Genomic DNA, 19,215 nt, shown 5'->3' on the forward strand with positions numbered 1-19,215 from the left:
GGAGAAAAAACAGCAATATATTCGTAATGAAAACTTTTACAGATTATAACCATAAATTTAAAGTTATTGTACTTTCATTACATGAACATATTTATACCCAATATTTTGTTACATTTAGATGTGATGCTATCTTTTTACATGGAATTGAAGCCCATTAAATGTGACATGAGATGAAATTCTGTTCCTAAAATTGCAAAATGCCGTGAATTAGTCCTTTGACTTCCATTCCCCTCCATTGGTTATGAAAGGAATATCCTTAAGTTGCACTCAGACTTTGAGGGGGAAAAAAAAAAAGGAAAAAAAAAAGGATAGTTAAGGGGCCAGAAGGGAAGGACAGCTCTGCTGACCCTGTGGGAAGTCTGGCATGTCATTAGTGCTGTGAAAAAGAAAAGGGATTGGAAATGCTGAGGAAGTGCCTGGTGGGACCGTGTGCTTTACACACGTCAGTATATTCTATGTTGCTAAAGGCTGATTCTGTTTGAAATCGACCTGAAAATATTCACCCTTAGGATTTCAACTCAATCTGCTTTTATCACCTTGGGAACAGGTAAACATGCTCCTCTAGCATTTTCTGTTCATTCACATTAATTTCTTTAAAAACCTGGTTAAACATAAATACATCCTGACAACTCCAGAATATATGTGAACCTTTTAAAAAAAAAAAAAGAAATGAGGGGGGAAAGTGGCAGAACAAATGTCAAGGTGGATTGCTCACTGCCCGCTCAGCAATGAGAGTGTTACAGCCGCCCACTCCTGCACCATCCGCCCAAACACATCCAGCAAAAACAAAATCACTGCTCCACAGTGCTCTGACTCAGACAAGGTACTTGGGGAATAGCCTCTGAATTTAGCAGCAGAACCTGTCTGTTTAGTACTTCACACTGGACTGAGCATTAGTGAGTCACTGCTGCTGTAACACAAACCAACTTGGAGATGGCAGGAAGAGCAAAGGAGAAGCAACACGGTCGTAGCCAGCGTGCAACAGCAACTGAGCCTGAAGGATTATGTAAGGTTTTTCTGTGCAAGAGGGCAAGACCTAAAGGATCTTCATGACCTTTTTAGTTTTGGTAAGTGTTCCGTGCTAGCCTCTTGGAGAGGGAAAAGAGTTCCCTTCACAATGAAGGTGCAACCTGCTGACATCTGTAACAGGTTTCACTGCAGAACTATTTAAAGAAATATTCTTGAAACATAACCACTGACGAATTTCAGCTTTGTTAACTGTTAACAGGTTGCTAACCAACTTCTTTGTAAGGAAATACATGTTTTTTTCTTAGAAACACCAGAGATAGGTGTAATGAAGGTATTAATGGAAGAATCTAGAGGGGAACACCATTGTCCCATCCTCATAGGACCCGTCGAACACTGTATTGACCACGGTACTTGAGGACAGGTGCTAGGGTACCCTCACTCTTCTTCACATGGCCTGCTCTAGTAAGCTCATCACTGCACAGAAACATTTTCCCTGTACTAATTCAACAGGATACAAATCAACAACCTCCAATCTTTGGTATGGAGATAATTTCAGAATTCACGGAGTCAGGAGAGTGCATTATGGACACAGGCTCAAGGAAAAGTAAAAACTCTGTTGTTCTTTTTTGTTCTAATATTTAAAGGTAAAAAAATCTAATTGGTTCATCTTTTATTTTAACACCACATGAAAAGTTGCAATATATTAACAATTAGATTTTCCATAATTATACCTGTCACATTTGCATAGAACAAAATTTATTGCCTAGGGGCACTTTTAATTACAATCAAGTAGAGGGTGATTGAAGTTTTAATAAGAAATTGTGAATTGAAAATAAATTAAATCCCCAAACAATTCTATTAAAAAAGCAGTATTTTTCTCAGGGTGTACTAAACCTACAGACTGGCAGAACTTCTCTTGTTATTAAAAAAAGAAAAGCTTGAAATAGGTTAATGATGTCACTGTTAACTAAACATAGGCAAGGTGATAAAACCTCACACAATGCATTTCTTTCAACACTTAAGGAAAGACATTGACACTAGCCTGGAAAAAAAAAAAAAAAGAAAAGAAAAAACCAAAACAAAGAAGCAAACAAACCAACCAAAACACCCAAAACCCCAGTAGAAATTCAAACTGCTTTTTTATGGAAGACACAGAACCCAAAAGAACTGTTATACAAAAAAAAAATGTATTTTCTTATAGCTAAACTACACATCATCAGACTTTGCTTTTGTGTTATATTCTCTAATCATCTACAGTAGTGGCTTCTAAATTATTTCTGTTTGTGAGACCACTTCCAAATCAATATTTTTTTTAAACAATTTCAAAAACTAGTATTAAATAAAAGTGAATTTCTTTGGCAATCACAATCCAATGCAAACTGTTGAAACATACTTGGGAACTCATTCCCCTCCCTTGAGAACTAGTGCTCTACGCTTTCTACTGATGATGGTTTTGTTTGACAAAGATCACATCCATCAGCTTCAAATAACAGACTGCCTCTGTGTTTGCAAAATATTAGCAGAATTTTGTAAATACAGCATGGAAGGTAGAAAGGCATAATTTATAAAGGGAAGAAATAAAATATTATTTAAAAAATAGGAGACTAGAACAAGATTAAGGAGAATATAGCACAAAAAAAATCTTGGTAAAAATCTTATTTACCCACTTTGCTGGTATCAAAGGTTCAGAGAATCTGAGCAGAGGCTTCCCCAGGTAACTGCATGCCTGACTTTTGGGCATTAGCAGAAGTGGAAGAGCTGTTACTTACACTCCAAATACCCATCTCAGTTTAATGCAGAGATGCTGTGCCTCACACACCTTCTGACCCATTGCCATGCTTTTTTGAGATGCCTTGCAATGTAAAGAAGATGGTGTTTAAATTTACACAAAGACCAGTGGAAAAATATTTTACTCTCATCTAGCTGAGTGCTATAAAAACCAAGATCCAAGCCCTCCTATGTTATCCTCACACTGACTCATCACTGGTAGGAAGGAGGAACAACCAAGGATGAACAGAGGATTTCCACACAGTCTAGTTTGTAATTCAGTAGTCAGAGCAGTCTTTCAGGAGGTAGGAGACAAATATAGACCTCTTAGACTGAAGATAAATTTGGTCTAAGATCCCTGATTTCTTTAACAGTCTTTTGGGTTCTGGAATCTTCTTCCAAACATATTAAAAAAAAGAAAAACTAACAAAAAAAACCCAAAACAAAAACCAACAGACAACAAAATGAACAAACAAAACCCACAACAAACCACCACACACAACATCTCTGTAGCTCAATCTAAGTAGAAGATTTCATTTCTGATCCTGAGGAAATTAAGGTGTCATCTTGCAACACTGACCCAAATGCAATGCTCCAGATAGAGGATTTCAGTTTCATCTATGTAAGACATCTTAAGCACTTATATATTTGTCCTTCAGCTGTGCTCCTCTTATGTCCAAATGCCAAAGGTGGAATTTGGACCTAGGTGACTCCACGAGGACACTCAGCTGTGTTAAAATTAAGAATATGTTGGAGACTTTTGATTCTTTGGAGCTCGTGCAGCAAGTCTCATATCCCCCTGAGCAGCAGAAACAGACATGTAAATATGTTTCTAGAGAGGCCACTGAGGGCTACCTCCACTTGAATTCATAAATCAAATCCCAATATATAGTAAATCTGAGCCCTTTAGGAATCTAGTTGAAGAGTATCAATTTGTATCTGTTAAGCAGCTGCAAAAAAGGGAGTGAAAAATGTTCCTGGACAACCCTTGGACTCTGAAGAAACCATATTTTCATCACATTGACACATCATAAAATGTGTCATCACCTTGCTTCTTGAAGCTTCCCCATCAAAGAGAATCTTTTAATCCAACAAAAGGATTAACATAAAAACATGTGGAGTACCTCAGCCTGTAGTGATTAATAAAGCTTTTTGCAGGTGAACATTTGTTTATTGGCAAATTGGATAGCAGAAAGTTAGACTTTGAGAAAATAGCAAAAAAACCGGTTTATGCTTTCCTTCACCGTATTCTGCTTTCTGACCTTTCCCACTGAGACTTCTGGTATCAGGAAAATGCTGGTTTCATTGGGAATTTTGCCTTTTGTACTAACAATTACATCAAAAGTCAGTGTTGCAAAGAAAGCTGACAAGAGCTCTCTTAAGGAAAGTTTTAACATGGAAATTTCACTATAAATCTCGAAAGGTATGACAAAGGTGGCAGGTGGACACCTTAAACTGCTAAGGAAGAAAAACTTATGAAAGAAAGATGCCAGCTGAACACACTCCCTGAAACTGCTTCACACTTTCATGAAGACAGAAATCCAGTATTTCTTCTTAACTAGCTCTTAGCAAGCTGTTTCCAAGGATTCAAGCCCTGCTGATCTGATCCCTTTAAAGCTTACTTGGAAGAGCCCCAGATTTACCTGCATTCCTTCCCGAGGGTTCCAATTAACTGCGCGCCTGAAATACTGGCACAAAGTGTGTTACCAAAATGCTTGAGGAAAAACTCAACTATTCCAGGAAACAATTTGTTACACTACTGAACACATACTGTTATCCAGTCCTATCAGTGCAAGGATACTGCAGCTATAGAATAAACATTATGGCCATGCTATAGGTACCATAATACTCAGAAAACAAAATTTTAAAAGAAAGAAAAATAAATAGGAAGCCTGTTTGAAAGAGCAGGCTATTCAACTACTCATTGCTGAATGCTAATTTATCCAATTATATGAGCAGCAATCAACCCAAATGTGAGGGTTTATCTTTTACTTGTGCAAAGGATAGATTCTGATTTCCCCTCGACAATTCAATAGTTCCTTATTGCAGCAAGGGTTCTACGGAAGTTGAAAGTTAGTCTGATGCTTTTACATACTTCATCAGTCAAAACTGGCATTTCTAAATTTAATCTTACTCTGGCTCCACAGTAACAATTATTGCACTCAGCTCAATCTTGCTGATATTTGACCATGAAAAAGTGTGAAAAGGCATCTGGAGAAAGCAAATAGTTTCACTGTAACAAAGTAGTATATTTCTTGCTATGGAAAACAAGAGATTTAACTACATTTATCTTCCAAAGCAAAAAAATACACCAAAAATAATTTTAAATTTTGGATTTGGATAACTTTTATTTAGAACTTATTTGTTTATTTATTTTAAATAATTTATCTGGCTGGTAGCGATTTACTGTTGACTTTTCTTTTTGAGAAGTTCTTGTCTGAAAACCTGCCACTACACATGCAGTTGTATCTGAGCATTTTGTCTCAACCTTCTGATCCTAGACCTGACAAAGAATTAAGACAGAAAATAAAGGAGGGAAATCATTTGCTGAAAGAAATGAAACATCTCCTCTCTCTTATCAGTCGTGTTCTAGAAGAGGACCTAGAGCATTATGCAGGCACCCAAGACATGGTAGAAGAACTTTCTGCACTGTACCTAAGACTCTCCACTTCCAAAAACTTGTATAAAATGATTAATTGGGTAGAAGGAGCTGCTATAAAACAACTATGAATTCTCTACAAGATAGCATGCCAACGAGAGACTAGAAAAGCCAGAATTCTTTATGGTAGACAAGAAGGCTGACAGCAGATACAACAGGTTATATACTAAATGCCAAAACTGTGATGTGCCAAGTCTGGCAATACTGCTTCCACTCACTGAAAGAGTCAGAGGTTAAACTAGAGCGGTAAAGATTCTGAAAGACAATAGAAGATAAAGAGTCCCAAATCTAATCCAATCCTGCAGGGGAAAAAAAGGCTCACAAAGGCAGAATGAAGGCTTGGAGTCATGTACAATACACAACTACTGCATCATAATTTATGTATAACCTGTGTGTGACACTTGGTTCTTCTCTGCAATCTTTAATAAAGCTTTCAACAAATAAGTGGAATTTTCATTTCGCAGAGGATTTTACAATTTATAAATTCAACTTTATTGAGGTTGAAAAAGTAAACATAGGGACTGAAGGAAAAATTAAAAGTCTTGCAAGGGTTGGCTAGACAGCATAAAGATATGGAATCCAGCACTTGTAAATTAAATTATTATGCAATATTATTATTTGAAAAATGTATGTTTTACCATGGAAAATCATTCTTCTGTAAAATTCTCAACTAGCCACGGTGAAAAACAGTTTTACACAAAAAAATGCATCAATTTGTTTCTTAGGCAGATGATCTGAATGGAAGTCATCAGAGCAAGAAATAAGGAAGAAAACAGTTCTCTTCGCCTATGAGGCAGAAGCACATACAAGGAAAACAAAAATAACTTTAGGAGAAGAAGCTGCCTGAGGGTAAGCCTCAGCTAAGAAGGGTAGCAAAGCCCTGGAGAAAAGAATTGGGACAAATCCAAGGAAAGCAACAACAGTTTTGGGTTACATTGTTTGGGATTTTTATAAATCTGATCTTCTGAAGCCAAAAAAGTAACTTTACAACCAAAAGACAGTAAGATTTATTTGGAGCAATATTTCAGCTTTCACAGCTGCTACATCAACCCCCTAGCTTAGGGTGATGCTGGTGTTAATGAGGCCACACACCTTCAGAACATCTTTCATAAATGAAATTTCAGTATCCGTAAACCTAGACAAAAAACCCTGCTTGTAACAAACCTGTGAAGAATTTCTCACAGGCAGTTAAAAAAACTACAGCAACAAAACTTCTGTAAAATTATCTGTGGTCATTTATTATGCAAGGAAATTTGCTCAAATGGAAATATAAAGGGGTCTAAATGGGAAAGAATTGCTACAGCTACAAGTGCTCCTTATTTTTCTCCAAACAAAATGTGAACGCACAAAGTTATGCTATCAATGAAAATGTACTGTATAGAAAGAAAAGTCAAATTGTGAAGCTGATCATCAGATAATATCATTTGCCAAAAGCTCTTTTAGCTTTCTTCATCTCAGCCACAGTTAAAGCTCCAAGTGCAATGCACTGTGTTGGTAGGATGGAGATTCAGCAGGTGTCTCTCTAAGCTCGTGAACTCGATGCCATTGCAGCACTACGTACAGTTCAGGGCCACAAAAATCAAAATAATGACTTATGGCTATCTATGAAGATATGGGAAGTTGGAGGGATGACCCTCTCTTTATCTGTCAACGAGAACACAACATCTGCAGCAGGTAAATCAATTCAACCGTGGAAAGAAAAGAATAGAAATGGGCGATATTTGTAAGAACTTTCACTACAAGTCCTTGATTTATTTTTCCAGACTTTTATGATGCCTTGCAAGATATGTGAGTTATGTGAATCTATCCTCTGAGGCATAATGTTGCATCTATACAACCTGAATTTCAGTTAATAAAATAAGACTCAAGGCAAGACAAGTAAAAACAAATTCAAACATCTGACATGTGGACAAGTTGACAAATGTTTGACTTCACGAGTGTTGCGTCTCTCTAGCTGTCATTCCAAAACTCATTTGCTTCAGCAACTACGGCTGACTTTCAAAATAGGCAACATTTACATCTGGAGATTTAAACAAAGTTCATACAGGCTAACAGACTCAGCACTGTAGTCTAAAAAAGCATATGTAAAACTTTTTTATGCTATTGTGCAAATTTCCAGTGAGGGTAGTTTTAAAAGTAGCGAAGCATTAGTCATAAACTCGCCTGCAAAGTTCCTGAAATATATGAAGAAAGTATTTCTGCTATTTAGACCAACTATAGCCATGGACTGAAATCTAAATCTAATGCTGCAAAAAGGGGATGACAATATCTATTCTTAATATTCACAGGAAAATTTTCCACCTTGGTGAGATACTCAGTATATAGAGAATTGATGGAGATATAAAAAATAAACATATAAATAGACCTAGAGTCCTAATGCTGCAAAATTCTATCAAATATGTGAAGGAAAAGACTTAAAGAATCAAGACATACTGTCATGTAAAAACATATGGCACGCATGATCTTACAATCTTCATACAGAGAAATGTTTATTTTAGTTGTATTTTTCCAAAGTGTAAGCATTCTTCTGGGAGGATAATTGCACAATTAAAGCCATTTCGTTTGTGATGGTGGTGCACGCTTCGTGTAATCTTTTCCTATAGACAAAGAGCCACCTCCAGCTTGAAATTAAAACTCAAAAGAATAAAACATTTTGAAATATTAAAGAGAAGGAACAGGTACAGCTAAACAATTTCAACGGGGAAATTACCATGTCAGAGTAAAAAATAAAATAAAACCTGTGTACATGACACAAAAACATGCATAGACAAAACTTTGTTCATTTGTTTGACCAGTAATTTTCACTAGTTAATTCACTCTTTCCCATCCTTATAGACTTCCTTTTCTTAGAAGTCAGATCTGAAATTATTTTGGCAAAAAACCCAGCAAACACAGTACACTGCCAACTTCCTTATGATTTCCAGCTTCTCATAGAACAACTAAATACTAATAAAATGTAGGAAAGTGAGTCTGCTGGGAGACTAACCACAGTTCAAGCTATTTTTCTTCTCTGAATTTCTCCAATGTGAGACCTTTCCAATAAAATTATCTAATGTTTCCTGTAACTGACAGAGCCAAAAGAGTAGAAACACCTGAAAAGAAAAAAAATAGAAGAAAAAGAAAATAGCAGCAAATCTAGCGATGGACTTAGCTATGAGATGTGACTATTTAGACTACTTGGAATTCCTAGTGGAGCTCAGGAGACTGGTGACTGAGTTGCAACAGAGTCTAAAAGCAAGAGATGTTGTCCAGTGTAAGTTCTGTTAAATGAGTAGACAACTCAAGTTTATCTACAGAGTACTTTTAAAAAGTGGAAAGCTGTCTTGTTAGTATAGGCAATTTAATATTATCAGACCAGAAGACAAGTGTCCTAGAGTGTTTATGAGGATGTTAGGCTGGTTTAAGATATCAAAACAAAACTCAAGCTAGAGTTTTGTATACCTTTCAAAAAACAATAGTAACAAGCACATCTACAAAATTTATTTTATTGTATAGGTCTTTCAGGCTACAGAAAAATTACCAATCCTAGTTAAAGTGTGTATCATCTCTGCCCAGGAATCTCAAAATACTCTATAACACATGTTTATTTAAGCTTCCCAGTTGTATTGCCTTATTTCAGGCAGGCAGGGCAATACTGAGAGATCTGGACACACTTGCACAGCTGTGTTGAAATTGCATCTTAACCAGCAGATAAACATTCTGAGCTCCTCATTCAGAGACACAGTTGTGCACCTTGGACATTTCCCAACAGCACATAGAGGGAACCTGTCTCCTAGCACACAATCTGTGCCTCAGTTTCCATGGAAACTCTGTTACCTTCATTTTCTGGAGAAATTAAGGCATAAAGGCAAGAATAAAGATGTTATGTCTCTGGTTGAGATGTCTGAAGAAATCTAGACAATAAGGTTGAAATCTGCACATAATTTATCTCCACACAGCCCAGGAAGCCAAGGGTACTGACTAGTGTCTTCCCTTAAGCAACCTTGATGTAAGAGCTAAAGCATACACAAATGACCCAAAGTAACACAAAATAAATATTAAGCAGGAGTTTGGCAATGAAAATATGACTGTCTCTTCCAGTGAAATGTATTTTAATGGAGCTTGAGTGTTTGCTTTACATAAATGGTTATGCTGCTGCCCTAGAACATGGGCAGTAATGGAAGATAAGTGTAATAATAAATGCATTTTGAGTGTACCATAGTGCTGACAATAAGATCCTGACACTGAGGCTTTCCAGAAAGAAGTATTTCACTGTGGAAAAGATTTGTAGGGGAATATGCATATATTTTAATTTTGGATAGGAAGATAACTAGGATTAATCTCAGAAACTATTGCACAAACATGCAGCCAAACATTAAATAATTGGGGAATGCAGGAAGGGATCTTAGCTAAGCAAGAAACGGGATGTTTTGATCCTTTTCCTTCAGAATGAGTTTGCAAAGACTGTTAGTAGGTGTTCTTTATTAATAATTTTCTTTCTTTACTCTAATTTTTTTGCTACCTAAGAGATCCAAAACTTGCTTACTATCTTCAATTCAAATATATGAGCAAAAATGAGAAGCAGTAAAACTGCAGATTTGCCTGCTGCAGAAGATTTAGGATGCTCCCCAATACCTAATGAGTAATGGGCTGCTCAGAGGGGCAGAGAGAGGCCAAGGGCTGCACAGCTAAGGAGTTCACACTGCACAGGAGTGAAGTTGCAGCTTAAATTTGGTGTGCAGCACTGGATCAAATAGTACTTTTTATATGTTGAATATGTTGTATGTATATGTTATATAAACAAAGTCATACTTCATTCTCCTCATGACACAATGCATAAACAGAAAACAAATCCCCGAAACAGTGCTTTGGCAAAGCAATGAGTTTTTAAAATATAACTTTCTAATTTTAAAGTATGGCAACAAATATTAGGATCCTTGCAAATGTTAAGACCACTACAGTATTTCACATAAGCAATAAAAAACAAAAATAGTATTAGCCCATCACATATATTAATTATTAAAATGGGTTTATTTTTATGCAGTCAATGAAAAAATATTTGTAACTCCTCAAACCATATTTTATAAATATAGTACAATGTCAGGTACTCTTTTTAGTATTTCTAATGATACTCATTAAACAAATATTAGTATCTTCTAAAGTTTCCATTTAAATTGAAAGATTATTATCTACTAGGATGATATACATAGCTCCAGAAAGCTATTGCGCTGATAAATGGGGTAGGAACTCCAATACAGAGGATAACTCTAGCAAAAATGAACAATTTGGGTGCCAGACTGCCCAATGGACTGCATATTATTTGTAGGTATCCTTGGAAAAGCTTTGTGAGTTTTGCCAATAGTTACTACATTTCATTTCCAATGAAACCTCCACCCATCTGCCATTAGACACCTGGGAATGCAGGTTGTAATGGCAGCACAGCTTAGTCTGTACACCACCTTTTATCCAGGAACACAGAGACAGAATATGAACTGGTCCATGATGCCATGAAATAGTAGAATCATAGAATACCTTGAGTTTGAAGGGACCCATAAGGATCATTGAGTCCAACCTCCTGCTCCTTGCAGGACCGTATGGATATTGTAGTTTAATAATATTGAAATAGTGGGTGTTCAGTACAGTTAATCCAGGCAAATGTGCAATAGTAAGCAAAAGTAAAATACAAAAGAAATGTTCACTGAACAACAGGCTCTATTGCAAGACAGCCTTTGACATCCTTGACTTTAAGGCTGTTGCCTGTCTACCTCCTTACTACTAATACTACTTTCTTCCACTGCACTTTGCTAGAAAATTTTCCATTTTCTTTTCATCCTAACTTTTTCTCTTATGGCTAACATTTACTAGTAATAGTGATCTAAGAAAGCCCTCTGAGTTCAGATCAGGGCTTTCCCCTTTTTCCTTCCTCAGCTAGGTACCTGTTTCAAACATCACTTTTATGCTTTATGCTTTTATGTCAAATGTAAAGTCATACACATGGAAAAATAAAAATAGACTTTTTTCCCTTACTGTGGGATAAGTTGCCTTTGTCCAGATTTTTGTTATAATCTCTTCTCATATAAACCAGAGATGAAATCACAAAGGTTTTTCGTGGTATTTAAGTCTTTTGTGTGCAATGCACAGAACCTGATAATTTTACCTGGTAATTTTACTGTTACAGCTAGAGAGTGATCTAGCTCAAAGTTGCATGAACACACAAATAATTTGAAATTCAAAAGATATTTGTCATTTAAAGGTACTCTTACAGCTCAAGGGAAAATTACTTACTATCAAAAAGTCATCACTAATATTTGCTTATTATAACCTTGCCCAAAGATTGATTGTGCACCATGCCTAAAGGAAACCATGGCATCCCTGGGGTATGATTGTCTCTGAACAATGACACTGTTGATGTCATTCACTGGCACTTTCCTCATGGCATCACTGGAGGATGTCTGGTGCTCTTGCATCATACTCTTTTCAGGATTGAGGTTTCAATTAAAACTTTGAGTCATATCAGCCCCAATGGTAAAACACACTGTGCAGTCATTAATAGCAGTTCCATTCAACACCACTCCTGATTTCAGAGAAAATGTGACCCATCAGGTTTATGAAGATGGAAATTTCAGATAAATTCAGCTTTACTACATAGAGTTCATAAAATGCCAGCAATAATATAGTCCTTGAAAAAAGCAGAAAGTGAAATACATATGGAAGGTGAAGAAATTCTCTTAGTAGAAAGCAACAGTTCAGGCACAGGAGATAATAAGTATTTCCTGTGTATGAAAAATAATATGCAGGAAGGTTTAAAATCAGAAGTTATTGGAAGTTCTGATAGATATCTGAGATAACTACAAATAGAAAAGTCAGTATAAATATCTGAACCATCAGGAGCAACTGGATCAAAGGAACATTCTTCTCCTAATTTAATCCTCTTTTACATCAGAGAACTGAATCATGTTACCCTTTCCAAAAAGTGACCATGTGCTTGCTTAAAATGAGGTAGCAATCTTCTTCCACATTCACAGGAAAACTGTCCTGGGGAAGTTTTTTTTGCATAAGCACAAGATAATTCTTTAATTTTCTTAAAATTTTAAGATCAAATCATCACAAACAAATTCCTACATTAATCTTGAGTTTTGAAAAATATATAAAATTTTTCTATGATTAATTAAAAACATCAAACTTATATGGGTTGATGGGAAAATGGAGAAAAAAACTGGTGTATTCATAAAGGTCTGCAAATGACTTATAATATTCTGTGATAATAATAGAAAGTCCACATACTGCCACATAAGCACATGCCCACTGAAGTAAAATGGGAAAACAAGTAAAAAAATTGTATCTCTTTTACACTTATTTGAATGAATTAGAGAAGTTTTTGCCCAGATACCACTGATGTACATTGTATGTTAGGGATGAGATGGCAACTGGAAGAGAGAACTCCTGCTAAGAACCAAAGACAGGACAACAGGTACCTCCCGTGGTACCTCCTGTGTGCACAGATGACGAACTATGCAAAATCTCATCGCCTACAAAAAGGTGAGTTCTCAGGATAGCAGCAGTAGTTTCACACTCACACTGATTCTTCAGTTGCATAGAATGGTACTGATAAAAGGACTGTTTGGGTGGGATTCATCTCCCCCAGCTTTACACACTTACATTTTACATTTGAGGGTTCTCCGACTGAGAAAGAGAGAAGTACTTCTGGGCTAGAGTTCATCCCGTTTAAAGCCTTACTCAGAATATGTCAGGTCAGTCCTGACTGAGAAGTGCCTGTTTTATTCCACTGAACAAAAAAGGAGCTTAGGACAACCAGCTGAGTGGATGTCTACGGTTAGGTGAATTAATCCCTCTTTCTTTTCTCTTTCACTTTAAATGACACATCCAAACTCATCTGCAAGCCTATGTGGATATGTAATTGCTCAAGGAAATCCAGTCTGCTGTTCCATCCTTTAAACCTATTTCTAATAGCTGTACTCTGTACCAAGCATGTTTATTATTTCATCCAGATCCTCCCATTCCTGTTTGGCCAGTATCTTCTGAAAAGCACTCTAAAGTCTCATATGAGTGAAAGTGATGTGAGTAGGAATCATAAAAAGCAATTACCCATGTCCGCTGTCTTACAGGATAGAAGAGAAAGGGACTGATGGCAGAAGCATTTTAAAGAAACTAGCTACTTCTTATTTACAGCATAAAAAATTGTAAGGTCGCAATGCAGCATGGCCTTCACACAAATAGTTCAGGATTAACTGTGCTGATCCAACATATAATTGAAATACAGGTTAAATTAGCAAGTCAGAAAATAAAACCCTATTTCTTGTTTCCCCAATATCATTACTGACGGTAGAGTACAGTGATCTTGAAGTCATAAACATTCATGTGCGTCACTTAGAGGAATATTTTCCAATCTATTTATAACTCGATTTCTTACTTGGACATGGTTCCTATCTGTCGGTCAATATTATAAGCATCTGCCCTATGTCAGCAAACTAATGAGTTCATTTTTACCATGAAGTCAGGAGCCATCTTTCTACATGTCATGTCTTGTACACATCACACTGACACTGCCTCTAAGAGTATAGGCAGTAAAAATAACTATAAAAACATGTTTCAATAGTAAATAAAGATTTTTTTAAAATACTACATAGAAAATTTAACCCGTTAGTACTCACCACTAAGGCTTTAGACCTGTTACTTAGAAGTTTTTCAATGTCTCTGGCTGCAATTTCCACTAGCTGACGAGGGTTGTTTGCTTCTACATCATACAACGCTTTGTTATCCTTATAAATCTGCAAGAGGAAAAAATGTGAATTAATCAAAATGACACTAGACATTCAAAATAAACCGACTTGACAGAAGAAGCATCAAGATGTCCTCTGTCTTACTAGACACTTTCAGGAAGGCTACTGCTAGGAAATTCCGAACAGGTCTTATGAAAGAAGTGCTTCACATTTTTTTGTGAGAAGAAGAAGCTGCCACTAAAAATCATTTAATACATCTTCAAAACTGACTGGTTTTAGTGATAAACTATCAAACTGCTAAATGCTCAAGGAATCTGATTCCCGTGGATTGCTAAGAAAGCAGTAAAATGGAAATCCTTTAAAATGACTGAATTTGAAATAAAACAGTTACTGCTGAATTTAATTCTTCCTTGAATACTGAACATCAAATACCAATAGAAACAAATCATTTAAGTTATGCTAATGTAATCAGTTTAGTTTCTTATCTATTTATTCATATGATAGTGTTAGTATTCATGAGGAAAGAGGAAGAGGAACAAATAAGAAAAGAGGAACAAAGGGAAAAGTAAAACAAAAAGGGGAAATGGGGAAAAAATTAAAAGGGAAAAAAGATGGGGGTTGGAAGGAGGGCACAGAACTCTAAATGTTTTTCTTCTCTATCATGAATAAAGGTTGTCTCTGAGGACCCATTAACTGTTTTCCAAAGCAGAACGTGTATATGAAGGAGATAATTTGATTTGTTAAACAAAGCCACTATAATGAATTGCATGTAACCACAAGAACTAAAGAAGAAAAAAGAAGTAAAAAATGCATTTACCAATCTCCATTGTACTAAACCTGGAAAAAGAAAAAATACATTATTTGGGGGAGGAAAAAAAAAGAAGGGTGGATACCTTATGGCTAGATGGGCAAATGGAGAAAACTAATTTATGCAGCCAACAGATGGCCTGAGTTTACTCAAGTACTTTGCCTCTCCGTAACACTGCCTGGTGGGGGCTGTGCTGTCTCCCGGGGAGTAATTCCAGGCACAGGCAGGAATGGTTCCAGCACTAATGCACTGGCTGCCATCCAGCAAAAGAGCCAAAAAACTGCCGACCAGACTGAGTCAACCAGCCCTGCCAGGTTTCTTGGGTTAAAGCTATGGAGACCTTAAAGAAACTCACCAAAATATGTCCCTTCTGGTGCTTGTAGCTGATAAGTATCACAAAAACTTTTCTGACAACTACAGTTCTAGCTGCAAATTTTAATCGGGCATGTCCCGTAAGCTGTCATCGGTTTTCAGCACTTATGAATTTTACAACACTTATGTAGGGGTTTTGTTTTTTTTTCCTTCAGAAGTACAGTTTTTCCACCAGTAACTGAGTAACTGGAATAAGATTTAATTCCTCATACGGTAGTAATCATTTTAAAAAATCAGTGCATGGGGAGCAGAAAACTACTATAAAAGAAGACAGTTTCTAATGAATTCAGATTAAAGCTTAGATGCTTTTGAGATGCTTGATTTTCAAAATAGAAAGTTTATCTCAGGTAAAACCCCAAAATCTCTTTTTTTGGGGTTTGTAATTTTGGGGGTTTGGTTTGGTGTTTTTATTTTGTTTGTTGTGTTTGGGGGGGCTTTTAGGACTGATCTTAATAGTTAAAGTGGCCTATAAGCCAATTATTCAAAAAAAAATTGGAAATAAAGACATTTTATCCTACAATTGATCACTACAGAATGTCTTTAATTTTTTTCTGAGACACATTAAATTTGCAGTCAGCAGTGCCATTTAGAGTTAAATTGACTGTAGTGACAAAGAGCCCTACAGTCCTACAGGCAAGGCAAGAGTAAAAATCAGTTTTATACATCCAGATGGTTTGAATCAAGACTGTAAATTTCAGAAAAACATCTAAATTGGAATGACCATCAAATCTGGTAAAACTCTCAGGTTCTCCCTTCATCAGTAAATATTCACCCTGGTCACACAAGGAACAATGCTATGGGTGTCACCAGCTGTTCATGTCTTAGTTTTTGAAGAGTGGTGTAATGCCAAATTCTTTGAACTTCATTTGTGACTTCCTGAATTACACCTGCATCCAAAGTTTACTAAATATATAGAAGAATGGTGACAATCTTTTGTAAATAGGTTAGAACTATGTTGCTACTCAACAGTGAAAGCAGTAAGAAAAGTTCAGTATAAACTCTTTTCATTCAGAGCTTCAATTAGACAGAAACATCTTGAAATTTGGAGAAAGCAGTAGTTCATTGTAAAAATGTCATTGCATAGTAATTAATTTTTTCACTCAACATTATAAACAAACATCAAGAGAGCCACAAGAAAAAAAATTCCCAGTAGAGGCACAGTGAAATATAGGTTCAAGTAATGCAGCTTTGGAGCAGATGGATGACAGAGATGACTTGGAGACTGCACTGACCAGCTATACAAGGGCAAGTGCTGTAGTGCTGGTTCTTTGATCTTCAAGAACTTAGTGAAATATAGCTTCTAACAGGCTGTGATCTAACAGCTTCAGAGGAAGTTAAGATGATAACATACTGCATCCACACAACCATAACTTTGCACCTCACCAGCTAGAAAGACAGCATGAATAGTCTATTTGACTTAATCCCAAAATGACCTGGGTTGGAAGGGACCTTAATGATCACCTAGTTCCAACTGCCTGCCATGGACAGGGACGCCTTTCACTAGAACCAGGTTGTTCAGAGCTCCATTGAACCTGGTCCTGAACACATCCAGGGATGAGGCACTCAGAATTTTCCTGGGCACCCTGTGCCATTGTCTCACCACCCTCACAGTAAAAAATTTCTTCCTAAGACCCAATCTAAACCTACCAGTTGTCATTTTAAAGCCATTCCCCCTTGTCTTGTCACTACATGCCCTCTTAAAAAGTCCCACTCCAACTCTCCTGTATTAGGTACTGGAAGGCCACAATAAGGTCTGCTCAGAGACTTCTCCAGGCTGAACAACCTTAACTCTGTCAGTATTTCCTCATAGGAGAGATGTTTCATCTAATCATCTTTGATGGAATCTAAGATCATCTCTTAGATGATCATCTTCGTGGCCTCCCCTGGGCTCACTCCAACACTTCTGTGTTCTTCCTGTGCTGTGCTCCATGTACAGTTACATTAAGCCATACTGGTAAGGGATTAAGAACCTGGATGGAAAATTTGCACTTTCATCCCTGAATCTAATTTGCTGTTCCAGTAAACATATGATCCTATAAACCCCAATTTGAGACCACTCAAATTTTTCACATACCCCCTTCCTATAGGAAGTTATTCCCATATTTCCAAGCTTGAATGGTTTGAAAGCTGCAGACTATCGAAGTGTTGTACAGTGGGCAGATTTGTAGGAAAAAAATAAACATGTTCATTTTTCTTCTCCAGCACCAGCTATCAAAAAGTTCAAAAGCCTGAATCACATAACAAGCAGATCACCACCAAATGAGACGGGCACTGTGGGTCCTACCACCAAGAAAACCTGACCGTGAGACTGGCTTCACAAGCTGCTATTTGTCAATGATTTCAAAAAAATAAAATTCAGAACAATCCCATCCAAAGAAAACCCTTTTGAGATTTGCACAAGATCCCACATAAAGCTGAGTCAGTGACTCTCCTTCTCCCCCTCCTTGCTTTAGCCCATGGTAGGGCTTGGAGCACCAATCTACCCCGCTTCTACCGCCAATGGAAGATTTATACCACAAGCTTCTAAACAAATGGCATAAGAAGTTACTCAGAACTTCACACACTTCCTGTTTTCCTGGAGTGTGAGACCTGTCTCAACTACCAAGCAACAGTCTAAGAAATATTCACTAATTATTTAAAAGGTGTGTGCGTAACTTATTTGTTGCCTACTACCCTTTAATTCGCCGCAGCAGTTCAGCAAAACACTACACAGGGCAATGACAGACACCTCAGGATTTGGCACACTGGGACAAAATTTTCTTTCTCCAAGCCTCCCATCTAGCAGTCAAACACAATTAGCAAAAGCTCATCTCAAATAGCCATAAAGGGTCTTATTGGCAAAGGTGCTTATTCACCTTTCGAAACGCAATTTGGCAGGCTCCATGGCTTGTTAAGAGCTAATTTGAATACAATTTATTAAATTGCTTTGACAGAGTGAATGCAAGTTTCTGTTGGCTTTTACATTTAAAATAACTTTTAGTACTTTAATCACTAATGTTTTGCTAAAAGCTCTGCAAATTGTCAGTAAAACCCTATCACTCCTTGCAGATAAAAATCTCATTGCATGACTAAGTAAAACCTGTAAGGTCATAACACAAAACCACTTTATTTTCTTTCTGAAGTCAATAGTCATGTACTTCTTTATTCAGGAAATACTGTATTAAAATTGCACATAATGAACTGCAAGGTTTTAGGGGAGAGAACGTGATGGTGAGAGTCGCATTTAAAGTGAAACAACACAACAATAGTTGAATGTGGCAAAGATTAGAAAAACTGCCAGCACCTCAGCAGAACATGCCCCTCTCCGTTCAGTTTTCAAGGACATGTTTATAAATCTCTCACAAAGAGACATTCTCCTTGCTTCCTGTAAGGCTCACAAGGGCAAGTCAAACAGTTCTGTACAAACTGAGAGAGCATGAAAGATGTCATTACATGACTCTTGCTATAAAGTGTCAGGCCTTGGAGCTGGCTTTAGCATTGAAAATTTATTTAAATGGTACTCATGCTCTATCACACTCAGGAAAAGAATTATTCTCAACTGCAGTAGAATTGCTTTGCCTGTTGTTTGTTTGTTTGTTTTCAAAATGTCAGTCTCACAGTTTAAGAAACAATGGAGCCTTTTCTTCAGGCAGTTGTAACCTGGCTGAGAGCCCAAACATGGGACATGAACAAGCCAATCTCCTTTCCATCACCGAATACTTTCACTGATGTAGAAGCCATACGAGTTAAGATCTTCAAAAGTTCAAATCCAGAATTTCAAAAGTTAGCCAAAACTCACTGTTACTTTTCCTACCTTGATATATGCTTTGGAAAAGAGAAACAAAATAGCTTAACAATTCCAGTAATACTTATCTGTACCAGGTAAATGTATGGATATTTTTATTATTTCAATACTACTTTCAAGACCACTTAGCTCAGCT

At 36.8% G+C, this 19,215-nt stretch overlaps 1 protein-coding gene across 1 annotated transcript in view; it reads right to left on the minus strand.

The window, feature by feature from the left end:
• The window catches only part of CACNA2D1 (calcium voltage-gated channel auxiliary subunit alpha2delta 1), a 375,571-nt gene that overhangs the window by 294,529 nt on the left and 61,827 nt on the right, over positions 1–19,215 (minus strand). The window contains exon 3 of the mRNA XM_018068109.2: positions 14,047–14,163. Within this exon, the coding sequence (XP_017923598.2) occupies positions 14,047–14,163 (117 nt within the window). The remainder of the gene's footprint in view (positions 1–14,046; positions 14,164–19,215) is intronic.

Source organism: Manacus vitellinus, unplaced genomic scaffold (genome assembly GCF_001715985.3).
Source record: "Manacus vitellinus isolate BGI_N305 unplaced genomic scaffold, ASM171598v3 scaffold_13_pilon, whole genome shotgun sequence".
Lineage (NCBI taxonomy): Eukaryota > Metazoa > Chordata > Aves > Passeriformes > Pipridae > Manacus > Manacus vitellinus.